The sequence below is a fragment of the Micropterus dolomieu genome, linkage group LG05 (assembly GCF_021292245.1).
Source record: "Micropterus dolomieu isolate WLL.071019.BEF.003 ecotype Adirondacks linkage group LG05, ASM2129224v1, whole genome shotgun sequence".
NCBI classification, from domain to species: Eukaryota; Metazoa; Chordata; class Actinopteri; order Centrarchiformes; family Centrarchidae; genus Micropterus; species Micropterus dolomieu.
The window spans coordinates 18,866,861-18,891,528 of NC_060154.1; the positions used below are offsets into that span (position 1 = coordinate 18,866,861).

The 24,668-nt window shown below is 40.0% G+C and overlaps 1 protein-coding gene across 1 annotated transcript in view; it reads left to right on the top strand.

Annotated features, from left to right (window-relative positions):
- Positions 1-4,197: 4,197 nt before the first annotated feature.
- si:ch1073-396h14.1 (disintegrin and metalloproteinase domain-containing protein 10) overlaps positions 4,198-24,668 on the top strand; it is a 32,570-nt gene continuing 12,099 nt past the window's right edge. The window contains exons 1-9 of the mRNA XM_046049439.1: positions 4,198-4,258; positions 5,349-5,496; positions 5,735-5,853; positions 6,202-6,357; positions 8,604-8,689; positions 10,021-10,143; positions 13,770-13,862; positions 14,259-14,427; positions 24,254-24,417. Coding sequence (XP_045905395.1) covers positions 4,198-4,258; positions 5,349-5,496; positions 5,735-5,853; positions 6,202-6,357; positions 8,604-8,689; positions 10,021-10,143; positions 13,770-13,862; positions 14,259-14,427; positions 24,254-24,417 — 1,119 coding nt within the window. The remainder of the gene's footprint in view (positions 4,259-5,348; positions 5,497-5,734; positions 5,854-6,201; positions 6,358-8,603; positions 8,690-10,020; positions 10,144-13,769; positions 13,863-14,258; positions 14,428-24,253; positions 24,418-24,668) is intronic.

The window sequence follows — 24,668 nt, forward strand, 5'->3', positions numbered from 1 at the left end:
TGTAATAATCCAGCAGCTCCACATTCAGAAATAATCCAGAATGTGTTATCAATATGTTTCTCAAACATTTTGGTTAAATCAGCATTTTTTTTATTTCTGGAACTACATTGTGGAGCCATGTTAAATTATTCTGTCAGTGTGCTTTTTAAGAACTAGATTCTTTTATATTAAATATGTGTAAAAGTGGCCACTGCACAAAGTTAGATATTATTTAATAGTAATTTATTTGCACAATTGAATAATATACAGTTGTTCTTCCAAGCGCTGAGTGTGTCAGCTATCAGAGTCCAGGCGAAGGCATCAGATGCATAGATAAAGAGACAGAGATGGATGATAACTTGCCTATATGCTTAACTAAGATCTATGCCAACGCCTTGAATACAATGCACTCATTATGGAGTGTGTGTGACACAGACTGGATATTGTGTGGTGCCCAGGGAATAAAGAAAGGGAGGGCTGTGACTCTTTGTGAAATGGGTCAGGTCTGTGAAGGGGTTAACAGTTGGCTATGTCAGCAGAATTATGTGATTTGATCATTCCCATAGCCTATGAACCTTTAGAGAAACAAAGAAATCTGTTAAGGGCCTGCAGCCGCTCCAGTTCTCCCATGATCCTTTGATTGGCACTAAATAGCAGACATTTGTAGGGTTATGTTGGATGTCATGTGTAGCATTGGTTTGAATTAGCCTCAAAGGCAACCAGAAACCCCTATGAAAACATTTCAGTCAAGCAGTGAGTAAACTTCACATCCTGCAAAACCCAAAAGGAGATACAAACATGAACATTGACCGCAGAACACAGAATCTATACATGGACACGTTCCCAGAACTGACAGGCTCGGTTACAGTGGTGCGGCCTTAGAACAAATTGTTTTTCATTTTTCTTTGCTAGCATACATGTAAGAGTTTGCCATTCATGTAAAAAGAACTGAGATCCAGACATCTGAAAAACAAGCACAGATTTCACGTCTAAATGCTTCTCCTCTGTCAACATTCTGGTTTTGTGGCATCAAATGGCATTTCATGAGAAAAGGCCTGTATTTCAGTCACCTTGCCATATAAAGTCAATATCCCTTAGTAACCCCTCCACACTTCAAATAAAAGGTAATTACAGGAGAAGTAAAGGTTACAACAGGGCTCTTCAGGAGGAGTAAAAGTTGTACAGGTGTTCATTGCACAAGTGCTACTTAATCAACATTTTATACTTATTTTTATGTAGTTTTTAAATGGGTCCACATGCAGAACCTCTAAAAATAGAAAACACTTATTAAAAATGCTTAAACCTTCGTACAGTGGGGCTCACTAGGACAACCTGAAGAACACATGAGGGTGCTGAGTTGCACTTACTTTATTTAGAGTGTAGCTGCATATTTGTGCAAGCCTGTAATGGGTGTATAAATTCTGTGAAGTCATGACTCAGATCCGGGTGATCCCTTTCTGGCCAATCGGTGTGAAGTAGGAGGTTTCTCGGGGGAGGCTATTCAGCAGACGATTACGATCTAAACCATGCTGTAAAACACTGATCTGTGGGAATAGTTAGTGGTGTGGTGTGTTGTCTGTATTAGTGACTTAGGCCAACGACCTGTCTTCAGCTGCACAAATGTGACATCTATCAGGATTATTCAGCTGGATGTGACCCAGCCAAGCCATGAGAAGAAATGCAATAGATGAGGATGTCATGTCAGAGTCTTAGCGACAGTCAGGTCACATGTGTTAAGATGGGCCTGAATCCCCTCAAACCTCCTCAAAAGAGCAGAGTCTACAGACATCGGTGCTGAAGAGACCCCTAATAAATCTAACACAAATCAATGAGTTAACTATTTAACCCAAGACTGAGTCTCAGTCATTTTCCCTCATAGTATTTTACTTAAAGTCATTGGCGAAATTGTTAAAATACCATTTTGTAGTGTTTGAGTGTATGTTTTTGTTTAATATGCATACATACAGTCAATGTGGATTACTGTTATCTGGTCTCCAACACTTGCATGACGTAGTCCTAAACTATCATCACCCACCAGCTTCTTCTTGGACAAAGAACTGAGACAAGCCTTTAATGATTTCAGGAAACATTAGGTAAGATAAGATTGAACTTAATTAATCCCAAAGGAAATTCTTGTGCCAGAGAATGCTCAAAAATGACAACAACATAAGAATAAAAACAATAGAATGGAAGTCCTAACACCAATGCCTAATATACAACAACAATAAAAGTTAGATACATTAATTAAAATGCACATGATATTGGAAAAGTAATACATTGATGTTTCAGCTGTAATTCATGCAGCAAGGGGGGGGGTTTCTCATGAAACAGTTTGATGGCCACTGGTAGAAAACACCTCTTGTTGAGTTTTGTGGTGCACCTTGGAGGCATGGTACGCACAGTATGCCCTTATCTTTATTCTCTAAAGATATCTGCAAAGTCTTTAATCTTGACATTGGCAGTAGGATAGAGGTTTTTAAAGCTATTCATCTGAGACAGCTGCTCCAGTTATTTGTGATTTTGATAATTTACAGTGGAAGCTGAAGCGATTTGGTGCAGTTCAGTGAGTAATTGGGTTCATGTGAGAGCAACAATTTGCTATGGTGACACTGTTGGCAGAGCTTCATCTTTCTCATTGCTGTATACTGACTATAGGTAGGTGAAAAATGTTACGAGATCGTTGAACTGCTGCAGCAGATTACTTCATGTAGGGAATTATTTCTCAGCTGTTGCCTATTTCTCATGCATTTTTATTTAAAGTAGCAAAACCTTTGCTTTATTTTACCTCATTTCCAGGTCAAATAGTGTCTCATTTCCTCTTTAGATGTTATTGTTCCTCAAAATTACCTAAAACTGTACCACTTTGTTTGGAATGAGCACACAAAATACCACTGACATAGTGTGAGTCATGCAAATGATTGTTTCCTTCTTATATTTGGAACCATTTTTGCACTTTCTCTACCACACAAGAGTCTATAATAAGACCGGTGGGAGGCATTTTTCTTTGTCAAGAAATAGAGAATATTAATCAGAATTTGGCTTTTAATATCAATGACATCAAGTCATTGCAAGGTCATTGTAGCCACATGAAAAGTCTGTCAGTTGGGCAGGCGGCTCACCACTTCGATTCAGACTCAAATATCTCAACAACTACTATTGCCATGAAATTTGATACAGACCTGTTGAACACTTAGTTTCATGACTAGATACCCTAGGGTGGTGATGGGGCAGTGGATTAGCCACATGACTTTGGTTTGCGAGACCGGGGTTCAATTCCCCACTATGACCCATCCTCCAATGTTTCCCTGAGCAAGACACTTAACCCCTAGTATTTCCAGAGGCATGCAACCTCTGACATGCTTAGCAATTGTAAGTTGCTTTGCATAAAAGCATCAGCTAAAATGAATAAATGTAATGGCCTCAGTACTTTGTGTTAACATTGGCATGCTGGCATCAGCATTTAGCTCAAAGCATAGCTGCTAATCATTTTTTTCATAAACATAGTTTTTATATTCTGCTAGTTTTAGGCCCCATCCACACTACTGCATTTTCGTTTTAAAATGGAGACCTTTTGCTACGTTTGCACCTTCCGTCCAGACTAAAACAGCGAAAGCAAAGACCTAAAACGGAGAAGTTTGACATGGTATTTTTATTAAAACGCGACGGTGGACGGAGATCGTATTCGTTTTAATTCTCCGTTTGTAAACTAAAATGGAGTAGTGTGGATGGGGCCTTAAATTTCCTGTTTGCTGTGTTGCCCAACTACTGTATTGTAGCCTACTGTTGGCCAGTGAGCAACATCCTCTGAACAAATGGGGGGTTAATACTTCAGATTATTCCTTTATTCAAAGTTACATTCAAGGTGGAGCTTAAACTTACAGACACAATTGCAAATGTTCTTATCACTCTTACTATTTCAGTAGTAGTAGTAGTAAATCTTCCTACAACTCAACTCTCCTTTAACTGCGCAAACTCATAACATGCTGGCAAACAAGTCTGAATATGCCCCTCCAAGGTGTCAGTGTTCACATCTCCATGCTGTGTGAGTGAGTTCCAGCTTGATCTTCCTAACTAGTCACATTCCAGCTTGGAAAGGTACGAGGCTAATGAAGAGAGAGGTAAAGTCAGGAAGGATGATAAACAGAGATGGATGCGAGTGAAGGAGAAAGAAGAAATTGTGATAGTGAAGGAAAACAAAAACACGGTAAAAAGGAGACCATGGGGGTTCTACACTACTGGCTGCTGCTGTTATTGGTTGACTGCCATGAGCGGATTACAGGTAGTGTGGTGATGGAATGTTCAGATTAGTGTGTGTGTCTGTATTTACTCACATTGAACCTTGAATAAGTATGTGGGGTTGATTTTGGTTGTATAGCCGTGTGTGAATGTAGGTGTCAGTCTGCCTGTGTGCGCATGTGGATGTGTGCGTATAAGCGGTTTTCGGCTGCTGTGGTGGACTGGCCTCTTCTGGGCTCAGACAAGTCTCAACGTGTCCTCTCAGGAATGCTGCAAACAGGAGCCCTCTTACAAAACCTGCCAGTGATGTAGACACAACATTTAGTCTTTGTAGTTGTAGTAGTTGTTATTAATGGGGTACACTCGCCGTTTAAGAGTTTAGATAAGTGTGATCCACTCAGGAGGCTCAACCCTGAGTAGGCACCTTGTACAGGAAAGTGCAAGCCTCTCCAAGGCTTTCTCCGGTGAGTCAGCATTTTCACAGTCAACGCTTAGTCATAAAGTCAGGGAAGTTGAAATTTGGTCTGACGGTAGCAAGATGGTAAAACCACAAAAGATTGTTGGTTTGTCAAACTGAACATGTGTTTGTCACAGATAAACAAAAACTATTGCCAGCGCAATAAAGCTTTTGCTTTTGCTATATTAAACATCATCATCAAGTGTGTTTTAAATTTGCAGAGAAACCAACAAAAGCTTGTTTGCAATAAATATTGGAAGATAGAGGAACTAAAAGAAGTAATGCAAAAGCACATGGATTATCACTTTAAGCAATTTATTACTGATACATAGGTTTTAATTAGTGTTTATCATTATTTGTTTGTGATTTCTTTTATTAACACAACCAAACCCCAACCTAATGCTGCGCTGAATAATGCTAAACATCCTCAGAGAGAAGCATTCATGTTTCAGTTATTTGTTCGATGTGGAATTGTAGAGAGAGTGTTGATTTACATCAGTATAAGTTGGAAGAATATTTTAAGTACAACAATATGTCATCTGCATAAAGTCAGATTTTGAGGTGTCACAGCAATTTGGTTTCAATGAAGATGATAGACAGACAGTGAGCCATTGTCTGGTTACCCCTTGAAGTGTGAAGCTCTATGAAGTGACTGACATGTCTCTCTTATTGCCAGGGGCTGTGAGTGGCATCAGTCCATATATAAAGCATTACGAGGGCTTGTCATACGACAGGGAGGATCTTCACAGGAAGCACCTGAGAGCCAGGAGAGCCACACAACCTCAGGAATACACACTGCAGCTAGAGTTTACTGCTTTCCACAGGTAACTTCCTCTAACTGTGGCTATTGTTTCAATAGTCCTCATAAACATACACGATCAGTCTAAATATACAGTGTTCTTCTGTTTGAACATACTCTTTTTTTCCTGTTCCTAAACCACTAACACATGTCAACCATTAATTGTCCATATTCACATGCTGTTGATAGATCGACATACCTTCCACTACAGTACAAAGCTTTGACCACATCTGTGAACTGTTTGTGTTTTTTGTTTCCTTCAGAACTTTCCAGCTGCAATTGAAACACAATGCAGCCGCGTTTTCCGAAAATTTCATGGTGGTCAGTGAAAATGGTTCAACATCAGCTGACCTCTCCCACTTATATTCAGGAACACTGGAGGGTGGGTATGACAGACCTGGGAACAGTTTACCCGTGATTCAAGTCTTAGTTTATTTACTTGGAACAGAGATTATAGTCCCCTAAACAAACATATAAAGTCTTCATGCTTTGGTTAAAACATGGCTGATTAAGTAAAACACACTGAACTGTGCAGATTGAATGAAAGTCAATGAATTGCTTTTTCTCTCCTGCCTCGTATCTCTCTGATGTCTGAAAGCTGCCTCTAAACTTTGGGTTTCTCTCAGTACCTTATCAATTCATTCTGTCTCTGTTTCTCAGTTATCTCTTATCTTTGTTCATTTCACCTCTCTGACCCTAACATGTTATCTCTCTTGACCTGGTCTTGCAGGTGAACATGGTTCAGCCTGCCATGGCTCTGTGTTACAGGGTCAGTTTGAGGGAATCGTCCATACACACAATGGGACATATCACATAGAGCCAGTCCATAGATACACCAGCAGCCAAAAAGATTACCACTCTATCATCTACCATGAGGATGACATGGGTAAGACTACTTTCCCTTTTCCAAAAATGTTATTTTTCAGAAAATGGTGTCACAGCACATATTTTCAAGCTTATACTGGCTCCGTAGCAACTTCTAACTGCCCCCAGTGTCCAAGATCCAAATGACACCTCATAACCTCTGCTGCTTTTCCTGGACAGTTGGTGATGACAAGATGCACAAAAAGAAATTCCTTGCAATAGTAGATCTCCCCCCAACAGTTTGATTCATGGCCCTCTTGGCAGTCTCACAGAAAGACAACCAACTGCATCTTCTCCCTGTTACTAATCCTTTTCTCATACAGTATCTGCAACCCCCAGCTCTCATAGACTGATTCTGTCACTCTCTTGCTACTGCAAACAACATGTGATGAGGATTATTATGTCACGTGACTGTAACTTGTGGAAGTAAAAGCGATTCATGTCTACATTAATGCAGCCCGAAATATATTATTCTGTACATTAGAATTTGAATATAACCGCAGGTTATGTGAGTAGTCCCAGTGAAACCTATTGTTTTCATTATTTTACATTATTATGAAACATTTTACTGCAGTGCACTTTACATTACATTCTTTCCTCTACTTTCAGATGTATATTCCCCACACTCCCTGACCATAAACCTAATAAACTCTGTTGCAATGAAGTCCTTTTGGCTCTTTGCATTTTTGTGGAATTCTGTGTGTTTGCCAGTGTAACAAGATGGGCCAATTTATACAAATGCAACGACTCCCTTGACTGCAATCCCATCATTATTGCATCAATCTGAAGGAGGCAGCTGTCCCAAAGGTGTTGCAAGTTGCAGACAATTATGTTGTTTTAGTGAAATCACACCAGCAGCCATCACAGCATTTTCCACATGCTGCCCCTATGGCTCCCACTCAATACCACAGTTCTGATTTCCAAATGTGGGTCCCCTATTTATAAAGTGTCTGAGAATGTGAGGGTGCTTCTGCCCATGTTAGCTGCTCGACATGCTGGTCACTACAGAGCCGATTTTATATGGATTTCTGCACGCATGGTTTTAAAATGTTGTGCATAAGAAATGGTTGAAATGTAAAGCATAGTTTAGACATGAGATCACCTGCATGTTTCCAAAATGTAAATTTAACAGTGAGACCACAAACAGCACACCTACAAAGCTGCATGACTTTGCAGATAAAGTATTTGTTTTACTCAAGTTTACTGTTTGTGGCCTCCATACCACAACCTGATATATGTAATTTTTTTATTCTGGTATTGTTCAAACTAATTACTGGGGTCATTAGTTTGCCTTTGACACTGTAAATGACTGTAAACTATAGGAATGTGGAAAGAGAATAAATAACATGAACATTTGTTTTAAATTCCCAAAATAGCTAGCTTAGCTTCCAGGAAACTAACCTATTGTCTTTTCTATGAATGGCGTGTAAAAGTAATAGTAGTGACCTCATGCATCTGTTGAGTAACCAGAGAAGTCATATAACCCAGCAACTTTGCTTTGTTTCAAACTTGGAGACTTACAATGTTTACAAGACATTGAAATGTCAGGAAAAAGTCAGAAGACAAGACAAATGACAAATGTTCTTTATTAAAATTCCTTTATTGGTTTGATGTGGGCTGATAATGACTCTAGTTGCTAAATATTCCCCATATTTTACCAAAACACATTGGCGCTTCTTGAAATGTTGCAAATACACTTCTTGAAATGCAGGATACTTACTCAGGGCCCTGACAGAGACAATGTTTTTAATCCCCTGTCCAGCTCTGGGGCATCATTCAGCATTTCCTCCCCGATCATTGATCCTTGTTAAACACACACAAGATCAGAGTGTGTGCCCTGTTCCACAACACAGATATGTTTATTTGCGAGCTTATCTTACACAACGTCCTGTTTGCTCCAACAAATGAGCAGTAGTGGGTTGAACCAAACCTCGTGTTTAATCTCAGTTCAATTACTCATCATGATTGGAGATCACTGTTTATTTGGGACACTGTTCGCCCACATTAAAATTACTCATTGACGGGTCATAAAAAATTCAAGGACAAAATAACTGGTGACAGTGTTTGCTTGTTTGTGTGTGCGTGTGTGTTTCATCCTGCATCTTTGTCTGTGTTTAACTGAAGGAGACAGAAGAGAAAGTAGATGGGACAAAAGAAGAGACAGAAGAGCTGAAGTGCACAAGTTATATATGGACAAGTTTATATATGTCAACATCTATACTTTCATAGTGTGCATGTATCAACGTGTCTGTGTTTGTTTTTGTGTAGTCCTACCGTCCATGAGAACCGGCCCTGATGGATTTTGTGGTGCAGAACATCTAAACCTCCTCGCCCAAAGCCTCAGACCCAATGAGGTATGACAGTCCGGATATCACCTCAGTGAATAAAACACTTACACTCTGCCTTACTTTCTTTTTCTGTCCTCACCCTTGAAATTTCCTCCTCTGAAATACCATTTATAGCCTATTGACTCCAAACCCAGAGACATTTCTCACCAGTGTGTCTGATTCATCTGTTATAACTGACCTTATTTATGAGCACATTCATTCATTCTGTCAATTTATTCAGCCTGTTGAGTCACCAAGAACATATGGCATGATTTACTTCCAGCAGGATGCTTTTTAGAAACACTGTGTAAGATTCAGTAAACACAGCTTGGTGACTTGCGGCTTCTAAACTTTACTAAATTACAGTAGCTGCTGCAGATCCAAACCCACCGGAAGACCTTGACCGTGTTGTGAAGTGATTATAAAACCAGGTATAATGGAAACATCTGCCAAATGTATTTAGCTGATCTCCCCCTCGGGTCCCCTATTTATTGTCAACCTTTGACCAACTGGGTGGTGGTCCCAATGTTCATTGTCTACAATGGATGTCTGGATTGATATAGATCCATTTTTAACAAAATGCCTGCCGGTGGAGATCATTTCCACTGTTTTGTCACTGTGTTTTTGCAATGGTCTGAGCAGATGTTCCCAGTGGAGCCACGTTCCTGTGGCTACACATCCCCTCTCCCACTGTGACATGTGACATCCCAGTTATACTCCAGGGTAAACTGACATCATGTTTTGTTTTGATATACATATCATGAGGTCTCCATGAATTAACACTTGCTAAATAATAACTACTTTAAAAAATAAAATGAAATAAAGAATTGATAATGAACAAATAACATTTTTGAACAGAGCAGAAATATTTTTTGTTTCATATTATATGATTCAAGTGATGTATAACATCTTGAGTCTTCACAATGACTGGAAGTACGCCTCCAGTAGTAAGTACAGTTCATGCTGGGAAGTGTCTTCAAAGCCTGGCTTGAGGAAATTGCTATCTAAGTGGGCAGAGGACTTTATTAGCACACCTGATTCTCGGCCTGCTACCCTTTAGCCTTCACCTCAGCCTGCTTCTCAGCCAGCTAGCCACCAGCCTCCATGTTGACCTGCCTGTCCTGAACTGGCAACCCCTGGTACTTGACACAATGTCTAAGCTCTTTTGAACAGCTTTCAGAGAGGAACTGAACCGTACGATCCAGCCCCCTTTAAAAAGCCATAATTCCCATCATTAAAGGACATGCTGGTGATTTAGCCGGCTATGAGGTGATTCAAATCTATCTGTGATTGTCTCCCCTTTAAAATCTGTTCATGTGTTGTAATTCTTTTTTTGTGTCCTGCAATTTCATCCACAGGTGGCACCAGTGAGTCGGTTGAGGAGAACAGTGAATGAATCAAAAACCAGCTGCCTGCTTCACCTCCATGTTGACCACCTCTACTACAAGAGATTCAAGTCTCTTGCCGCTGTTGTGGCTCAGGTGACCAGTTCAAATCTCTTGTCTTAAAACAATATTTATCTTGGTTACACGTTGGCAAACCATGATTTCATATGTAATAGTAGACACAAGTTTTCTTAACCATGATGTCATCTTCAGTTAAGTATCAATGCTTCTGCCTGTAGTCAAACCTGAAGTGCCTCTTTTAGCTAAAAAACAGAGTTCACTGAGGTTCAATGTTTGTATGCCCTATTTTCTCACAACATTCTTAACAACAGGATTTTCTCAAATGTTGGCTGTGCTGAGTATGCTTTGTTTACAAACCTGCCCTTGAATCCAGTGTCCTAGATTTTGGGTACATGGTGCTGAAATCAAAGTTCACCTGATGTAATTCTCGTCCTAAAATCTTTATTAAAACAAGTGAAACTATAGCCATTTGTTACAAAGAATTTCTCTTATTTAACTGAACAGACTTAATACTAGCAGCCTGAGATCTTAGTTTGAGTCTGTTATCAAATATCCCTGTGAAGTATTTCAGGATTTCATTATTCTCAGATTGAGTAAGGTACTGCAAGGCAGATGTTTTGAGCATTAAACCTTTTTTTGGCTGGTTTTCCTATAATGACCAACGTCTAATGACTAAACAGAAATAAGAGCAAATTATTTGTTTTGTGGTAGCACTAAAGGTTATTTACCATTGCGACACCATTAAATAAAGGATCAAGCTGTTGCTGCTGTGAGGCTGACTAAAGGCCCACAGGCCAGGGTCTGAACAGACACACAGTTGTCATGGCATTGCACTTGGCAGCAGTAGGGAGGAGGTTGAGAACCTTCTTGCTCTCTGGAAACACTGTGGCGCATGAACTGCAGACATTTGGCCAAATAAGGCTTTACACCAGGCGTAAAGGCACAAGCCGCCAGTACGTATCGTAGAACAAGGACGACCAGTCACCTCTTGTACTTTCCTCAGCTGCACCCAGCAGCTCCAGTATGAACCTTTACTACAAACCTTTACTACAATTCTGCAAGTGCCATGCATAGACAAGCTGCAGCTGTAGTAACATTAGATCAAAGGTTTCCATAGTACAAAATTGTAATAACACAACCTTCTTTGAAAAGTGAATAAACTCTTGCTTGCTTTTAATGCTCTCTGAAGTCTGAGATTCGTCAAAATTGTTTAATCCCTTGTCCTGCGTTCTTGACCTTATTAGAGCAGCAATATTTCTGCAACAGCCTCAGAACTTCACTGAGGAGCCAGTGGCTGAAAAACCACTAGATTCTTTTTTTTTCAGCTTATGTGGGACGCAAACCTTAATTTACAGATGCAAGGTTGATGGAGAAACAATGCGTGTTTGATTTTCTGGTTTAAACTGATCTTGGTTGTAATGTTGGCTGACCTGTGGTGAACTCTATTTTGAGTGACATACTGGGTTAAAAGCTGCTTGACTGCTGGCGCGTCTGTATTGCAGTAATAAGAAAGATAACAATGATTTAAGTGTCTGTCTGTGTCAAAGTTTCTCTGTCTGAACATGACTCTTGCAATTGGGTCAGATGCTATCCTGATTTAGTTTAACCACATACTGATATGAATTCACAGAATGAAATACATATTTTTTGTAAATTCATCTAAATTAAAATCAATAAACAACATTTATTAGTTACCAGTTTTGAAATGAAATTTTAAGAGCACTTTGATTCATAGATTCATGTTCTCAGCATCGGATCCAGGTTCAGTTTGGAACAAGTTGCACTTTCGTTCGTGTGACTCCTGTTGTGAAGTCTGTTTCCCATCTGTCTTTTCTTTAATTAAATTTCTTTGTGGTCAAAACACGGTCAGTTAATGAGAAAGTTTGTACTTAGCTATTTTTTGTGGCCACACTGTCCTATCTGGCATTGCTCCGGCTGTCGGTCCTCTCATCAAGCCGCCTGACCCTCCTCAGATTCTTTCCACCTGACATACACATACTCATGTTGTTGTCTCTGGTTCAGTGCCAGACCTTTGTTGCAGAGGGTGAGAAAATATACTGTAAGTGATACCATTATGTGATCTATGAGTGTAAATAGAAAAATGCTTTTGTCAGCCACTGCTGACCTGGTTTTTGTATCTCTTGCGTCCGTGTCAATATTTACATTTATAGAAATAGTTCTATTGGACGTTTATCTCCTGCTGTATAGAATCCAACCTACACATGTGACTGCTTTGCACATGGCTCTGTGTGACCAGCTGTGCCACCCACTCTGAAAATACCCTGTAGATAACCCTTAATTTACACATTACCTCATGTGGTTCGGTTATGAATCATGATCCAAACTCATTCATGGATGTTTGTATTGGTTTAAAAAAAAAATCTGCTTAATGTATTGGATAGGTGGGGCAGTTCTCAGATGAAGTACACTGCTCAAAAAAATTAAGGGAACACTGAAATCACACCAGATCTGGATGAACGAAATTGATCAAAGTTTAAAATCATTACTGTACATTGTACAAATTGTTGATTACACAATGATGTAACAACGTTAAATGGAAACCAAAATCACCAATCCATTGAGGGCTTGATTCAAAATCACACCAAAAATGAAAGGAAAAAATGAAATTAAAGGCTGAACCAACTTGCCTGAATTTCATGACGGCAACTCATAATGTGACTCAGTAGTGTGTATGGTCCCCATGTGCACTCCCGAAAATGTCTGGGCATACCGCTGATGAGATGGCGGATGGTGCCCTGGGGGATCTCCTCCCAGACCTGTATCAGGGCATCAGTGAGCTTCAGGACAGTCTGTGGTGCTACTTGGCAGTGTTGGATGCACCAATACATAACTTCCCAGAGGTTCGCATTTGGATTCAGGATTCATGCTGCCCTCATGAGTCTGATTCTGACAGTTTGTTCACAAGTCTTAAATCAGGGATTTTTAACTTCTCATATAAATTTGTAATTGATAACATCATAGGTGTCATTTACACTGGGGACGCTGGAGACATGTCCCCACCACTTTTTGAAATGGCTGATTTTGTCCCAGCACTTTTTGAAAGCATTTGCTAAAAGCAATTTCTGCAGATTAGCTTGCAACAAGAAATGTTAAATAACAAATAAAAATTCTACGGGAAAGGTTTACTTGCACACTATGAATGAATGAATAAAATGCAATGTAAATACAGAAGAAACACATCTGCCTTGTCCAAAAAAGTAACTTAGGCTAAAAAACAAGCTGGTGATTACTGCATTGTATTCGATAATATTTTTATATTCTGAATTGCCACCGGCCGCATGAATTTCATTTCCCATCATATAAATGAAGACATTTCCACCATGAATTGGTGCAGGACATGTCTCTAGAATGCAGGAAATTAAGAGTTTAATGCTTAAAATATTCTGGGGGAGGACCCCCCAATCAAGTAGCCTTTTCATCAATGAATATTTCTTATAAACAGCATTGGAGTATCTTGTGGTCTTGTTCATGTGACTCCAATATTGTGCATTATCACGTCTCGTGGACTAAGTGTTTCGTCACACCCCTAATATGAGCCCCTAAACGTCCCCACCACTTTTCAACACAAAGTGACGCCCTTGGATAACATCATAACTAATGTGCGTTCTACACAATTCCTTAGCGTTCTTTTTTTTATTGTATTAATGACTGTGTCTCACATAAATGTATATTTTCCTCAGGTTGCCTCCTACATGCGAGCTGTGAATGACATCTATGACAAGGTGGACTTTGATGGCATCGAGCTGATCAATTTCGAAGTGAAATCCCTCAAAGTAAGATCCCTCTGCACTCAATCAACAACACGACTTTTCCAAATCTTAGAGTGGCGCACCTCAGATGCAGGTCTCTGAGAATTCCATACAACCAGTACTTCCTGGCTTTCACATTTAATTATGACCACATGTGTCACAATATCCCTTTGAAGGTGAATGATAAGGTTTTGGGAAGAGCCTTTGAGAGAATTCAGTTAATGCATCAGTCAGTTTCTGATGGTGCTGGTCTTCCACCAGTGAGAATCTCTCAGCCCCAAAATTACTTAAAATGACTGAAATACAAAGGCAACTCTCTTAGAACTGTGGAGGAGTGGGCAATTGTCTGTATCCTTCTATGTGAAGTGAGCTCCTTCACAGATATTTGACGCAGCAGTGTGTCTGCCCGTCTCTCTCCAGGTGATGACAGAGGAGGATAAAAACGATCCTCTGCATTCTCTTTACATCGGGCCTGAGAAACTGTTGAGTCTGTACTCTGAGAAGAACTGGGGCAACTTCTGTCTGTCCTATCTGCTCACCAACAGAGACTACAGTGGAGTGCTGGGGCTTGCCTGGGAAGGCAAGGCTGGTGAGTCAGATTCATTGTGACACGTGTGCGCAGAAATCATAAACACATGTGCTCACAAACACACAGAGTGGTTCAACTATTTGCATATTTGTTTCAGAGCACTGAGATCCAAGTTGTCAACAAAGTTGTCATTATGGCTTCCCCACACTGAAAATACATATTAGAAATACTGTCATTGTCCTGTACTTGGGTTCCAGGTCCTGCACTGTGGGGATTGATAAAAATATCACTTTATTTTGCTTGGAAGACATTGCCATGCAACAGCACACTGATTAAGAAATGTGGTTGCACACTTGAACTGCCCCCTTGTTATTTAATTACTTAGTAAAACTTCAATTTGATTCAAAATCTCCTTATAAAGTGGTGCACAAGGCATCTAGGATACTTTTCATTTGATGGAAGGATGTAGCTGTAAAGTAAACGAAGCAGTGTAAACATCATATAGCTTTAAGAGCTCAAACATGCTGATACAGAGTATACTTAGTATGGTCAGACATTAAGAAGATCCTTTTAACAACCTTAAAGCTGCTAAAGGGAAACAAAATGAGGGGAAATGTGTGATAGTGGGTTAAAGGCTAGAGGAATACTTCGCCTAGCTAGAATCCAATTTTTGTTATACATACCATACCTTAAAAAGACATTTTAACAAAAACACCCCAAAACATTACTAGAAACCTGTGGTGGAATTTCATTGTTGTATATTTAACAGCATTGTTAAGAGTGTAAATTTTGACTTTCTCCACTTAATGTTAGCTCTTGATGTCAAATATGATGTGTATTGTTAAAAAGGTGGGCATAATAAGCTGTAGCTTCAGCCTACAACTGTTTTTCCAGTCTGCAGTGTGCAATCAATAATAGAGACAGGCAAGGCAAGAAACTTTCTCCTTGAGACAATAAGGCAAGAAACTTTCTCCTTGATACAATAAGGCAAGAAACTTTCCTCTTGATTGCAGACCGAATTGACTTTCTGTTGAGCAGATCAATGATGCTACAGATAAAAGAGTAGAGACAAATGGGAAAGTGTGTGTTGAGAACATATGGTAGGCTGAACAGAAAATGATGCGAGTCTGTCCATGTTGAAAAGTACAAGACTTAGAAAGGGAAATAATGTTTTCCTCATGTGCCTCTCTGCGTGAGTCTCTGCATGGATCTCTGTTGATCTATCAAAGCGCAGCTCCTTCTCTGGTTCCCAGGACTCCCAGAGGCCACGTTCAACAGTCTTACATGCTCACAGTTTCCAGATCAGTGTGACTTATTTGACCCTTGAAGGAGGCGGATCAGGGTTGATGGGTTGTTGGAGATGTATCAGCTTGAATTCAGCTGTATTGACATTGATGAGGGAACTCCTCAATTAACAATCCTTGGTGATTTGCATGTAAAGTTTCCTTACCCTCTTCTGCTAGGCTGAAATCATTAGGACATGTCATTAACAGACATTATAGACATTTCACATTTTTCTCCATCATTATTTAATGACAAAATCAATATCATATTTACAGAAAGTTACACAAATAAGAAAATGAACCAGACCGTTTTGCTGAGAACGAAGCACGTTTTCCTTTTAGAAGTAATCATTTGCATTATGCTTTTATGGACTCGCTTTACATTTTTTCAGTCTTACATTAAATCTTCCCCTTTAGGAAATGGGGACATGCATTACTACAAAATTTCAATGAAACTCACAATGTAATATCACTGAACTTGACTATTATTGATAGATTGTTTTTTATAAAATAATGTGCAGAATCTGCTTTAAGATTTGAAATGTTGAATGAGAGCATCAGTTTATCATTTTTAGGACATTATGTTTGATGACCTGAATACCCAAATTTTACCATAACATGACATTTTCTTACATCAGCCATGCCTATCAGGTCCGGTGACAGACTCTGTGTGTAGTGTTATTGTTTTGTTGGAGGAAGCTGGACTTGTCGTGGTAGGATGTTCTTCCTGCTTGTTTCAATGACATTTTCTCATACGCAGCTTTTGATTGGTTAAACTGAGGGGCGTGAGACCTGACCACCAAAATGACATGTGATTAGGGAGCAATGATGCTTTGACACACACACACACACACACACACACACCACTCCCAGATGTCTTAGTGAGGATTGGTGACTATATTCCACAGCATGATCGCCATGGTGATATCTCACATGAGGAACACACACACACACACATTGTGGTTTCAGTGACATTGTTGTGACTTTTCAGTCTCATGTGTAGCCCCAAAAGAATGAGCAGACTATTAAACTTGGATAATGTTTTACCTCCAGAGACAGAGACGCTCCAGTAGTAGGCCTATCTTCATAACCCACTTCCACCGGTTTATTAGTGGTCTTGGGTAATAAAAGGCCTTTAACCACGTGGGGATGGTTGGGGCCACGCGGTCTTTCTCACCAGAAAGTATTCCTCCTTCTCCTGAGACTAATTGAGCAACAGATTTTCCACACGATATGTTTGGTGTTGTTTTCCTAGAATGCTGGCTGCAGTGTGGTAACCATAAATATATATCCTTGAAAAACCTTCACCTATTCTGCCCAGGTCTTTCACTGACTGATAGAGCTGTGGAAAGTTACATGAGTTTGGATGGATCAGACTCTCGTCTTTTTAACGATGAAATAAAAAAAAGAACTCTCAGTCAAAAAATAATCAAGGTCCCATACATGGCAGAGTACACACCTGAAACCTTTAAAAAACGGTGTCCCTACCTTTTATAATACAACAGTCTAGAAGTCCAGCACTATAATACATCTTTAATATCTGTATGTCCCAACTTATCGCAATGGTCTAATACACAAAAGTAGTCAGTTTGTTTAAATTTAGGCAACCAATCCCCAAATGGGGGCAATGTTGTGTTCAAAAGACTACTACACTGATTTAGCATTGGATTCCTGCAACATTGACAAAATCATAATTCATAAATAGTTTTTAAAAGGATCAAAATCGAGATAGCACAACCAGAGATATATAATCCTTGTCAAAACCTGCCGCCTACGTTACCCACAATGCAACTCGGCCACTAACAGTTCAGAGATTAGGGTGTGTTATGCTATTAGCTGCTAATGTAGCCTCAAGCCACTAACCTCAAGCAGAGATCAGGAGCGGGCTACAAAGGTCTGGTAGGTCCACACCTCCAGATTTTTTTTTTTTACAATTTTTCACTGACATCACTGGAGGGAATTTATCATAGCTTTGCAGAGCTCCCTCTCGAGTCACAAAAGGCTTTATGCAACTTTCCCTCACACATGTGCAGTAGTACTCCTCAAGATGTGTAAAGTCAGTGGAGTTCCCTTCAAGGCCACGGGCAGTCTGGATTAGGTCACACAGGCCAAGTCGACACTGAGAGCCGGCAGAGATTACTTCAGATCTTCCCACTAAACTAGAACAATAACAAACATGTTAGGGCCCTATACATTCTCCCTGCAAACAGAAGCAGCTGCAGTTGGTAAAGTAAAAGAGAATTTCATAAGATGCACAGTGATTTAACAAAATAAGACCTACTCACATGAGTCTTGTGAGCCTTAAACATCTTGAGTCGAGGGCTCTAACAGGAATATAGAGTCTCCACTCACTGAAAGATATAGGCCTACCATAATTCACTACCAATGAGAGACTGATACCTAGACAACATATTGCTCCCGAGCTACTTGGGAAATGTTGTCTGAGAAGAATGAGGAAAGGCCAAAGGTTACTTGGTCAGAAAGGCTTCACACACCTCACCGCATTAGGTTAATAAACAGTAAATGCAGTGTAGTTATGTCAGCTCTCCTAAGTTAGTCTACGCCACAATTTTAAACATAGATCTGATATTATTCAGACTACTGATAATATAGCAAGTCGTACTGTATTCAAACGTTTTTTCACTTAAGCTCAGATTTCTTTAGCTGCGCTGAAGGAATTTCCCCCTAGAAGATGAAAACATGAAAACACTGACCCACACATACTCGCTCTCCAGGTGTCACTGTGGACAGAGAAACATAGTTGAAATGTCCTCTCTTAAGGAAGGGTGTCCATCAGTGATAGCCTGAGTTTCACTGAAAAACTAAAGATCATATTTTAATACTCGAGAATCAAAACCTGCTGGAGAATCAAAACCTGAAAAATATTAGTTAGTTTGAGCGCCAGAACTATAACTATATAGAAGTTGTTACCCAAGCCGTCTTGTTGCTCATGAAGTTACTGCCAGATCAAAGTCAGATATACAGTATATAAGTCCCAGGTTAAGTAAGACCTGTGATGCATTCCAGACAGTCTTTTGTTTTCAGCAGGGAAAAGGTCAAAATGATCTCACAATACGGTAAATAAATTGTATTCAAATTTGCAATGTGGAGGTCAATGAACTCTGGAGACAAAGGGAGCTGTGATGGAAAGTCAGAGGATGCAGTTACAATTGTACTTTTGGTTGACTGCCAGAGCCAATGTAGTTTTCTGAGAACTTTAGTCGGTGTTACTAGAACTGCTCGCTGTGTCTGTTTTTCTTGTTAAAGGTGTTATTAGGACACCGGGACTCCCCCCGGATGTTTATCCAAGGAAAAACTGCCCCTTTACTATTGTTTGTTTCTTCACTATAAACCATGTGAATGTGTGTGTGCCATAAAAAGAGTGCCGTGTGTTTGTGTACCTGCATATGTTTGTCTGTGATATTAATTGCTAACCTACTGTATGATTAAATATTTCTTAAAGCCGGTGTTGTTGCATGTATGTTTCTTGTTTCTGCTCCTGTGTTTGTCAGTGTGTGTGTATGCGCTTGTTTCCTCCTGACGGTGTGTGTGTCTGTGTGTGTGTGTGTGTGTGTGTGTGCATGATGTGCAGGTGCAAGAAGGACTGTTTGTTCCTCTGGACTGTGTTTGTCCAGCAAGCTAATAATAGGAGTCTTTCAGTACAGCTCCTTTCTGTGGCAAAGACGAGAAGGAAGGCACCCCCTCTCTGCACGCGCTGCCAAAATACACAGCGCAGGCCTCCAAAGTAAGCTCTTTCTAGGAAACCCAGTTCCTTGAATAGTAGCTCATGATGGGAGCCATTTTAGGTCAAAAGCGGGGAAACGCTAAAGAAATGCTTCCAGAATTCTTGATTAATTTGGTTTGCGGAGTTTTGCCTGGCAGTTTGTGGATATGAAACTATTGTTTTTTACTTTTAGCAGTGAGAAGAAAAGTTAATAATTTCCTTGCATACCTCTAGGTTGTCCCCTAAAAGCTAAAAGATTTCAGTGTGCATTCTCATTTCTGGCAAAAGCCATCATGTGAACACCAAGAGAATAGTCTCACTGTATTTTCACTGGCAGCCTGCTTCACCTATATGGTAGTGTAACTGCATTGCCTTTGCTCCTAACCACCACTGTACCCTTGTTTTGACAGCAGAGATGGGGGGCACTTTTGTTTTTCAACCTCTAACTGTCCCTCACCGTTCCTGCACGTCACACTTACACCCACTGTGTAACAAAAACATGCTGGTGGGAGATCCAGATGCCCACGACTGGTTCCCACAGTCCTCAGTGACGCAAAGTGAACTCTGTGAATTCTCTGAAATGGGTCCTAAATAATTTAACAGATGTGCACCTCCAAGCCTCACCCCTCCAAACGGTACTGCTGACCACATTGTGTAAGAGGTGTTACGTAAATTTCATGTGACTGCATGGAAAGTGCAGGGACTTCCAACACGAACCTCACATGGGCTCAAAGGGAGGGAACCAATGAAGAGAGAGGACGGATACATGGGAATCACTCCCACCATAGCTGATTGAAACATTTGGTGGTGGTAATAAGTTACCGAGTCAGTCAAGTAAATTTTCTTTACATAGCACAATATCACAAATTAATTAATTAATTTGCCTTAAGGGGCTTTACAATCTGTATAATATACAACAACAATACACTCTGTCTTTAGACCCTCAAGTCAATTGAGGAAAAACTCCCCCAAAAAACCCTTTGACAGGGAAAACCATTTAAGAAAATTAAAGAAAAAAGTGAGAGAGAACCATGATAACATGAACTTGCGAGAGAAAAGGAGAAGGGGGGAGTCTGAATCTCCATGGGGGACGAAGATCCAGATCAATGACTGGAAGAAGTCGATGCTTGAATTATGGAAGGATAGATGAGTTTTCAGTTGAGATTTAAAGGACAGGGTCAGAGTCAGGGTCACAACAGGAAAAGGCCCTGCAGCCTGCTGACTTCTTTTTAACTCTGGGGAGAGACAGGAAGGAGAGGGGATGGGACAAAATGTAATGGTTTTGGGGTGGTTGGGTGGTTTTTCAGTTGTTTCCTATGTTTCTATGTAGTTATGGGTTTCACTAGTGTTCTGGGTTTGGTTTGTTTTTCTCTGTGTTCCTTGCTTTTGTATATGCTTTATTTTGTAACATCGTTCCTTGTGTGTTTTCTGTGAGCTTTGTATTTCCTGTTTTAGTTTGTAGTTTAGTTGGCTCCTAGTGTGTGTTTTCATGTTTTACTTCTTGTGCTCGTCAATGATTGTCATAGTGTTTCCACCTGTGTGTCATTAGTTTCTCCCTCACCTGTGTATTTAAGTACACTGAACAAAATTATGAACACTTTTGTTTTTGCCCCCATTCATCATGAGCTGAGTTCAAAGATCTAAGACATTCTCTATGTACACAAAAGGCCTATTTCTCTCAAATATTGTTCACAACTCTGTTTAAATCTGTGTTAGTGAGCACTTCTCCTTTGCCAAGATAATCTATCCACTTCACAGGTGTGGCATATCAAGCTGCTGATCAGACAGCCTGGGTATTACACAGGTGTACCTCAGGCTGGCCACAAGAAAAGGCCACAGACATGAACAAGTCTACTGACATCAGAGCGTCATATTTTACAAACAAAAAGCTGACAAATACAGGGAGACAGAAAATCGCAGACAGTGTGAATGCCCAAATGAACAGGTGTAGTCTATAATAACGTTTTCTTATGAGCTGTATGAAAATATCAGCCTTATTCTTTCAGCTCAGCTATGTGTCGGCATTTCCACATTAAAAGACTCGGACACTGAATAGCCTAAGTGGTTGTTCCACCTCACTTTCAAAAATGAATTGACGAGAAGTTTTTTAAAGTACACATTCAAAAGTGTTCCAAACATTGTTCTAAATTAACGTCATAAAGCAATGAAACAAAAAATCCATTCAGGCCATAAAATGTGCTCAAATAGTGGTGAAAGACTGAATCTCAACATTTAGGCTACCTTATTACCTGCGCCCACATCACTAAAGGTGGGGCGGAACATGACCAGTCTCTGTATTAGGCCTATAAGAAAGCTACTAACCTAAAATAAACACCCTGCATTCATACTGAAATTTAGTTTTTCAATATCCCAAACCAAACTGCTCATAATATTCAGCCTCACATAAGAAAAATGAAACCTATTTATTTTAACTGCCGCGACGGGCTGTGTGAAACGGACTGGGGAGAAAATGAAAACTATTAAACGCATTTCAAAACAGTAAGTAAGCTTACTGTAAAAACCTGTAAGTCTACAATAGCCTAAGGCTTTTAATCAGTCTCTGTAGGATGATATCGCTACACCCTATAAGAGTTTATTTTCCAAAAGAGCCAATTGGTCAATAGGCGGCATTCATATAGAGTTGATCTCTTATCTGGAATATAACCTGCTCCGGAGCAGGTTAGCCATTCAATGGCAATCTACCCCAGTAAGAAGTGAACCACCATTGTGGTACTGAAAACCCAGGGTTAACCCCGAAGTTACCTCAATAAGCTCAAAGCCTGCTTCGTGGTACAGGCCCCTGCTCCATCTCCGTGTCTGCATTTGGGGTCCAAAACCTCGGTTTCCTGCATTCACCCTGGCTGAACGCAATGCATAAAGTTTAATGAGATCAGAGTGATAAGACAACAGAACATTACAAGGCATGAATTAAGATCTCTGCATCAGCCTTCGATAGAAAAGTTGTAATTTTAGCTTGCATTAGTGTAAAATGGCGATCTTGGTGATTTCTTTAATGTGCTTATCAAAAGAGAGAATGATCAAGTGTTAACCCTGAGATTTTTGTCTGTCAAACTTTGAGAGTTACTGTTACTTGATCATACTGGTGTCCGTGTTTGAGCAGGGGCAAATGACCAAAGCAAATGGTAATGGAAGAGGGAGAGCATGAATAGAGATGGCTCCAGATGGTGTTTGTAAATTTCTTGTACTTGGATTAGAGGTACAGGTGGTTAGCATATTCCAAAGCTCAGTATTTAGTTCCTTTTTGGCCTGTATATACTGTTCAACAAGAAGGATGGATCCTGTTTAAGTGTGAGATGCTTTTGTTGAACTACGAAAAGTCAAATCTTGATCAAAGACTCAAATCCATGAGCACCATTTCTATAGGTGCTCCGTTTAACCAATCGGACTGGTTCTGTAAAACTAGTACCCTGGCTGGCCAGCAGAAAGAAAATACTACAACCCAGCCACCAATCCATGTGAATGTGGTCAGCTGTTTGGAATTGTGAGAGGGGCTTTCAAGGATGTTACGTAAACCCAAAAGTCACCACAGACCACTGAAGGTCAAATGGCTCAGCAGGTCTGTTAGTCTATTTGTCCACACCTCCCCTTACAGGGGCCTCAGAGGTTGATAACACTTCAGTACCAACACATTGTTGGTAAGGTATTTCCAGAAAGACAAGGTCAGTTATGCAACGATACTGTACTACAAAGTGACACGATAAGCTTTCATTAGGTCTGCGGCTCTTTTTATTGAGCTTGTTGAATCTACAGTATGAACACAGTTACTGCTAGGGATGGGGATCGTTAATTTTTATTGATATTGATACCCATATTGAGACTGCTTAATGATCCGATTCTTTATCAATACCACTATCGATGCTTTACTATTATTTAGTGATGTTTATTTGGTAAGACCAGACCCTACGAGCATGAGGTAGGCCTGCACGGTATGAGGAAAATATTCAATGTGCGATAACGTTATATATTGAGATGACATATCACTTGCCATAAATAAACATATATTGAAGTGTACATATTAACTGCCTGGTTGTTTTTAATTTAATATTTTAAATACAGCTAAATGTTGTTTCTAGAGCAGCAACATTAATGTTTACAACAGCAAAGTAACTCAATAACTTTATCTGACATCACAAGTAGTGAGTGACGTTTAGAAAGAACAACATCAGTCTATATCAGTCCCTCCTCCTCTCTCGCTGGCTGCAGGTAACATTACCAGGTAGAAGGAGGAGCAGCTGGTTTGTCTCAGCCAGCAGCTGAGTTTTTAAGACTACAGACCAGTCTGTGCTCCAGACAGACAGCTTTCTATTTAGCTTGATTTTAACATTTGGCTAATGCCAAGCTAGCGATAGCTGTGCTTGTATAAAACATACAGGATGAGATACTGAGGACAGAGATGATTAAATTAACCATTTCTACATGTTTAACGTTACCTTACAGACAGGTGTATTGATAAAGTATTTTCTTTTTACTTGCGAAGGTTTGCAGCCTGATGATTTTCTTATCCATTGCGTTTCAAATTAAATCACATTTGTCGCTCAAGACATAACGTTACATCATAGCCTGCAAGTCTTGATAGCAGTATCGATAAGCTCCAACCTTATTGATTTTCGGGTTTAGAGAAATTTTGAAACCGGGTCTCCATCCCCATCCCTAGTTACTGCAGTTGGAATTAGGTTCAATCATGATGCATTCATGAGCTGTCAGCTTCATCAAAACCTACTGTGAACTAAGTGGTAAAATACATAAATGACATATTTTGCAAAAGACATAGACTTTTATATTACATAATATTAATTTAACTGTCATTTACTCCGTAAGACCCACAAACTCCTTGTTTATACTCTTATCTGTATTTCAGGTAACTGGGGAGGTATATGTTCCAAGCAGACTACCCTGCGTAATGGCCAGCCCTCCACCCTGAACACAGGTCTGGTCACCATTCAGAACTATGGACAGTTCCTGCCTCCTCGGTACGTCCAGCTGACCTTTGCTCATGAACTCGGCCACAGCTTGGGATCTCCGGTCAGTCCATCACAGAGTTTACAAAATACTAACAGCATCTGTCTGATACTAACTGAAGAGGGGATCCTCAAAATGGCCTCACTGAAACCAAACACTCGAGTGAATATTGCACACAATTTATCCCATGATTATAGATTTGAAGGATTCTGGCAATAATACTAGAATACTAAATCCACAGTTTTGTAGAGCGCAGTTTATACTTGATGACAAACTGTAATGATGATGTAATTCATGGACAAATCCTGAAGCTG